At 36.5% G+C, this 7,104-nt stretch overlaps 1 protein-coding gene across 1 annotated transcript; it reads right to left on the reverse strand.

Annotated features, from left to right (window-relative positions):
- Window positions 1–4,699, reverse strand: LOC111866525 (U6 snRNA-associated Sm-like protein LSm6). Its single transcript, XM_023855561.2, has 3 exons — window positions 4,510–4,699; window positions 1,767–1,872; window positions 1–405 (listed from the first exon to the last, which is right to left on the reverse strand). Exons 2-3 carry the CDS (start codon window positions 1,855–1,857, stop codon window positions 257–259), a joined length of 240 nt encoding a protein of 79 aa, XP_023711329.1. The 5' UTR covers window positions 1,858–1,872; window positions 4,510–4,699; the 3' UTR covers window positions 1–256.
- Window positions 4,700–7,104: the final 2,405 nt, after the last annotated feature.

Genomic DNA, 7,104 nt, shown 5'->3' on the forward strand with positions numbered 1-7,104 from the left:
AATGAAAATAAACACAGGTTCTTTACATTTTTACAAAATTTAAATCAGAGGAGAGTAAAAAGGCATGTGTCAACTTTATTTCAGGAGAAGTGACTAAAACCTTTTCTAACTTCATGTCACTGTAAAAATATTACAATAGTTTTCCAATTAAAGATACAAAACACTTATAACTTATCATCCATTTCAAATACATGGGCCTTTTTGTGAGTACAATAAACATAAATTGTTTCTGAAAGCATTCAAGTTTCCTGAAACATCAGACTCGTCTCTTCTGTGTGCTTATGTATAAGACATTATTGCCTCGAATAAATGCATCTCCATATTTATTCTTCAACTGACCATTTACATACTCCTCTGTTTGCTCTAGAGCAATGTTCATATAGCCATCCAGACAGGCCAACACTCCTGGAACAAGATACATTAGTTAACTGCAAGTCAAAATAAGAATGACAAGAGACATGAACACAGTGACAAACTGCTCAGGCAGCCTAAAACTATGTAAGATTTGAGGCTTTCACGGCAGTGACTATGAAGAAAGCAGTCTTCTGGGATTTGGCACCGTGTATATGTGGTGTTAACCGACGTTCCTCCGAAACGTCTTCAGCCTAAAAATATGTTCACAATAAACTTATCTTCTAAGCCAGTGGTTCTCAACCAGGGGGCTAAATGTCTTTGCCAAGCGTGCAGCAAGGTTTTGAAAACAAAAATGATTATATACAATAAAATATGCAAAAACAAATTAATAATTGATAATATCACATTACTATCTAGAACTGAATGTATTTTAGTAATTAGTTGAAGTGTAGCAATAAACTTATATCTGGAACTTGGAAGCAGAATTTTGCAAGAACAGTGTTACAAACAATGGCAGCAAAGGTACCTTATTCCAGTCCTTGCTACAAGGATATCCATTCTGACTCCGTTGACAGAGACTGCCATGAGTTCAAATTGGTTCAGAAAGAACAAATTATATTGGTATCAGTTTTCATAATACAAAACATAAGTCTCACAAACAATTTGGAAGCTGAAAGACATGACACACATGGAGACTGCTGGCATGTACCTGTAAGAGATACTGTAGTCTTCGCTTCACATGGAGCATGTATCAAAATTAATAAGAATTAACTTTACAGACTGATGTTGATAATAATATTAGATACCAAGTGTTTTTCATTTCTAACAGTTAGCATTAGTATTTTCTACTGGTGCCATTTTCACAAAAATAATGAAACATATCTTTCAAAGTGGAGGGAATACCAGAAATTAAGATAAAAGAATATGAAATTCAACATTTTCATTATTTAATTTATTATTTAATTATGAACACCATCAACATCCTTTATAAAAAAAAACTCTGTGGTTTTTGTCCGCAAGCAAACTATACCAACCGAGCGACCGCCACTTGACGGCAAAGTTAGTGCCAACTTCAGCGGATAGAGGGAGTCACGTGGTCAGCATAACGAATCCCCACAGCCGTTAATTTCGGTTTTCGACACCGGAGCCGCTATTTCCTTGAAATAGTTCCTCAATTATCGTCATGAGGCTGAGTAGACCCCGTTCCAGACCCACTACTTCTCAGAAAATCTGGTAGTGCCGGGAATCGAACCTGAGACCTCTGGATCTGTAGCCAGGAACTCTGACCACTAGACCACAGAGGCAGTCATCAACTTCCTTTATAAAGATATAATCTGCATCTGCTAGCTGGCCACGAAGAACTTACAAATCCAAAGGATATAGGATGTTAGTTAACATTTTAACAGTCTTACCTCGATAGTCAACACCACTATTCAACTTTACCACTACTGGCCTCCCATGGATCTGCTGAATGAATTGTGACAAAGCTTCTTTTCTGCTCATGATTCGGCTAATAACCTGCAAAGCACAATAGCATAACAGCTTTAACAGTGGTATCATACATACAGGTGGATGGTACAGAGAAGTCATGATGTGACTTGAAGAAACATCTGACTATCTTCCACAAGTTTGTGATGGCTGCCTGATATAATTATTTTTATTAATTTTGCACTATGAGAGATGTAAGTAAATACGTAAATAGCTATTACAACTTTGTATTTACATATGTATCAGAAAAAAGTATTATGTTTCTATTATGATATGTTCTACATCCTTGACTTATAAAGTATGTATGGAATGTAAATAAGCTCTATTCTGTTCTGTTTATACATATGCTCACACCATAATCAAATCTTCCTTATAAATCTGTACAATTCTGACCCAATTAACATAAAGTGTATTCACTAAGTGACATAGTGGCATGACAAAACATATTCTTCACCTGAAGAAAGCAGTCTTCTGGGATTTGGCACCGTGTATATGTGGTGTTAACCGACGTTTCGGAGGAACGTATCGCCTCCATCTTCAGGGTAGAAGAAAAAGTATAAGAAATCTGCAAGCGACAAGACCGTGAGAACAGTCTGCTTTTACCGTTCTCACGGTCTTGTCGCTTGCAGATTTCTTATACTTTTTCTTCTACCCTGAAGATGGAGGCGATACGTTCCTCCGAAACGTCGGTTAACACCACATATACACGGTGCCAAATCCCAGAAGACTGCTTTCTTCATAGTCACCGCCGTGAAAGCCTCAAATCTTACATATTCTTCACCTTACGATGAATGGATGTTCTTTAGCATGGTGTCAGCACAGTACAGCATAGAAGACTGTCTGCAGCAGATATTAAATTAGGGGAGATTATGATCAGCCATTTTGTAAGGGCACTGAGAGTGCATTTTTTTGTAAACAATGCCACCACATGGATTTCAGCTTTTATATTCACATATGTTATGCTTTTGGGATAACCCAGCTGTAGTGTTGCAGTACACTAAATTTCTTTAAATATGACAATATCATTATCTTATATTGTACACAGACATAAAAATAAAATCTGTACCTAAGCAAATTCCTGAGAATATAGTTATATTAATATTTGATATACTACTCATAACTAAGCATGTCTTGCAGTATTATTTCATATCTGCAATACACTAAAACAGGCCAATATATCACAAGCATGATTAAGTTAATGTACTTGGCCACGCCATAGCTCAAGCGGTTAGTCGCTGGCTTTCCACTGCGGCGGCCCAGGTTCGATCCCAGGTCTGGTGAAGTGGGATTTGTGGTGGACAAAGTGGTGCTGGGACAGGTTTTCTCCAAGTATTCCGGTTTCCCCTGCCAATCTTCATTCCACCAATTGCTCCACAGTCACCCTCACCTATCATCTGGGGCTAGTACAATAGGCCAGAAGTGGCTACAGTACAAGGGACTTAGTCCCACCCCACTAGCAAAAAAAAAAGTTAATGTACTTAAAGAGTTTGCCACCTTAACTACATATATGTTAAACCATTATTATGAACTGTGAAATGATTAAGAAAGGAGAGGATGCAGTTCATGTTCTGAATGTTCTGAACTTAGCTCCCATCTGAAGGTACGTCCATGCAACCGCCCTATATGTTATTTCTTATTCAACTGCTGCATGTGAAACGTAAATTCTGTGACGTACCTATTATGAGATAAGGTAAAGGTAAAAAGGTAAGGTTGTCACTTTGCTCAACTAATTAAGCAAGAATACTAATATCAAGAAGCTGCACCAGGAAGGGAAAACAGATATAATGAGATGTTGCAGGGTAGAGTCTACAGTGAAACGTTATACCAGTGCTATCACCAAATTCACCAATATTATCTCAAAGGCCGTGCCACAGCATAAGCGGTTAGTCACTGGCTTCCCACCGCTGCGGTCTAGTCAAGTGGGTTTTGTGATGGACAAAGTGGCGCTGGGGCAGGTTTTCCCCGAGTACTTCGGTTTCCCCTGCCAATCCTCATTCCATCAAATTCTCCATAAGCATTATCACCAGTACAGGTACAAGAGGACATATGGAAGCTGACGTGCCGAGGGGACCTAATATGGATTCCACCTCACACTATATGAAATCTTTACTAGTGTAATCTATTGCAAACAATTTTAAGTATTGTAACTTTATTCTCTTATTGTAATCAGCCAATGTATAGTAACTAACTTGTCCTATATCATGTAACAATGATCTATAGGGCCGAAATAAATAAATAAATAAATAAAAAATATGCCATGAAGACGTATGGGGGAGTGGATGTATAGATCAGTAAGAGATGATGTATGTTAAAAATTTGGTTACGTCTAATAATCACAAAAAAAACGAATCCGTAACTGTTTGCGAGTTTACGAATGTTAGAAGTTCATTCCTTCATTACAGAAATTCTTCAGCAATTACCCCAAATGTGAAACATTTTAGGAGGGGGATAGTTCTACTTATCTTGCCCAGATCCGGCTTTCTTATATTCATTATCATCGTCTACGCATTAAAGCATCTTCTCGTCAATTTGCTACAACCTAACCTTCAAACTGTGTATGTAAGAGTTCATGATTCTAAGAACATTCTGTTGAACTGTTGTAAACCACACTCGTAAGTAAAAATATGCATATAAACTAAATTCTTTGGCAGATAACGTTAACCTTACCTTTTATCGCCAACTTTTAAAATTCCAGTTCAAGTTTCACGACCAATTCTTAAATTACGCCCCAAAAATTCCAAATTTTCGTCCTACAATTCAAACATTAGTCTTCGATAATCGAAGATCAGATCGTTCAGATTGTCACCAAAGACAATAAATTACATGCCGTCAATCACAGATGACATTCGTGCAGGGATTTGAACGCTTCTCTGCGGAAGACGAAAGTCCTCGAACCATATCTCATCGTGGTTACTTCATATTCTGCAAAGTTTGAAAGATGTGAATTGAATATTCGTCTTGCTTTCACTGCGATCTACATATACTTTAGGTTGTGGAATGAAACTTACTTTACTCCTTGGTTCTAGTGACCTCAATTGATCCATGGCCCCAATCTCTTCACTTTCCTTGGTCATTTTCATAAAAATGCCGTCTGTCACCTTTCGTTAGATTTCTTAAGATGTTTTAAGAGGGGAAGTTACCCAACCCCCGACCTGGATGGCCAGGGGCTAACTTTGATCAGGCCTCTAGCAAGAGCTTAAGAGTGCCAGCAGACCTCACCACCTTAAAGGGTACAATCTTGGAAAGACCAAAAATACCTGAAAGTTGATACATTTCATTTGGATTTTTTTTATCTTGGTAAGAAGTGGCAACGAAAATGATAAACACAGTAAAACAATAAATACAGACTAGGTCTATTTAATCTAGGAATCACCAACCATATATCTGCTGGTCTTGAGGTACCCAGTCATCATCCCCCAATGGTATGCTCCTGACTGAAAATTATAACATCTCTGGACAGGAATTAACATTCATATCAGAGGAGGGAGAAAAGCTGAAGAGCGCTAAAAATTTTTGATTTGTCATTTCTTTTACTCTTGTTTGCAGTCTGTTCAGAACCCAGCACACTCACCTCTGTTCTTCACTATCATAAGTGCAAGCAGTAAAATTCAACAGAATAAATGACTGTCCTGCAAGGGAATATGGTGCATAGAACTATTATATATGCTGATGCACTACCTGCATACACTAGTGTGTACACAAAATATGTTTCTAATATGTTGCCCTATACTGTTCTTGATGGGCATTAGTTGTCATTAAACCAGGTTCAGATAAGGCATTGCAGTTGACATATGAGCTTGCACTCAATGTTGTCACTTACCTGTTACAATAAAGGTCAGTGTATCATTGAAGCCTTTTGTAATTTGATTGATAACAGTACACCAAGTAAAAAATTCCAGGTCAACAACTTCAACAGTGAACTGGGGGGGGGGAAGATTTATTTCACTGGTGTTAATGCAAATGTGGTTATTGTACCATAATGTTCCCAAGTAGCATAATGTTGAAACACACTTTAAAAGTATCATATGGACTTGAACATGGATTTTCTCAAACGTCTGTCCCAAGGAACAATGAAAAACTGAATTTTAAATTCAATAGTTAGCTTTTACCAATAGAAAGCATAAAACTATAGAGCATTTACATTACTCGTACAAATTTGGTCAACTTAATCATCCACATATCAATATTTCCACATTGCCCAAGGGCACAAATTAAACAAAAGTAGCGAAAGTAAGAAAAAGGAAGCTGCGTAGAAGAATTTAAAAAGACGAGAGTTAACTAATGACATGACTCACAAAAAATGTACAAAATATAAAATTAAGTTTTTAACTTATTCTGTACCATTTATAAAATATTTTAACTTTTATGATATAGTTCTTACATGTAAATACAAACACTATTATTTTTATTATTTTAAACTAAGTTTAACACTGATGCAAATATGAACCTTTCAAAAATCTGACTGCCAGTTTGACTAAAAAAAGGAATATAGGATAGTGGAAATAACAATTAAGCATACCATAAAATGAAAAGCTCTGACAAGGGATCCACTGTGATGTCATAACTTAAAAAAATTAATATATAAAAAGCATACACTGTTACATATGGTAATCAATATGTTGTGTAATAAACAGTACAAAAAAAATGAACACCGATGATGACCTGTACACTGGCCAAAACACACTGTGGTAAGACAATACATATTCTTCCAATGTAGTACTGATGATTTTAATAAATAAATTGAATTATTTTAATTGTAGAAACTAGATTGCATTTTGCAATGTCATTTTGCTGACGAATTCAATACCCAGTCCGGTTTCCGGACAATGGATCTGTGAAATTATGTAACTATGTATGTATGTATGTATGAATATTATTTACTGAACTAAGGACAATAAAATATACATCTGATGGGATTTTCTTCAATTTCTGTGTTCTTAACCATTTATCACCATGTTCAATCACCTAGAGATTTCCTGCACTCATTTTCCATACGTAAGCACTTACTGTGTATGAACAGCCATCTGTTCTGTATGGGTATGAAATAGTCTCTTGTTTTGAAGGAAGAACATAACTTCCAACCTTCAGGGTTCCCTCATTTGGGGTTTTGTTGCTTAATTATAACAAGGAAAAAATTGATATTCTACCTTGGGCCTGATCAAGTACAGTAGTTTACAGCTATATGAAGTTCAGAGTTCAGCTGTGTTACTGTCAGTATTTAATGCTCTCAAATACACTTGCTTAAAACTGAATAAAGGTTCA

This window comes from Cryptotermes secundus, unplaced genomic scaffold (assembly GCF_002891405.2).
Source record: "Cryptotermes secundus unplaced genomic scaffold, Csec_1.0 scaffold401, whole genome shotgun sequence".
Taxonomy (NCBI): domain Eukaryota; kingdom Metazoa; phylum Arthropoda; class Insecta; order Blattodea; family Kalotermitidae; genus Cryptotermes; species Cryptotermes secundus.

Coding starts and splice junctions, on each gene's coding strand:
- LOC111866525 (XM_023855561.2), bottom strand. CDS start 1,857: ATGAGCAGAAAAGAAGCTTTGTCACAATTCATTCAGCAGATCCATGGG. Junction 406..1,766: donor TAGTGGTGTTGACTATCGAG/GTAAGACTGTTA, acceptor ATCTTGTTCCAG/GAGTGTTGGCCTGTCTGGAT.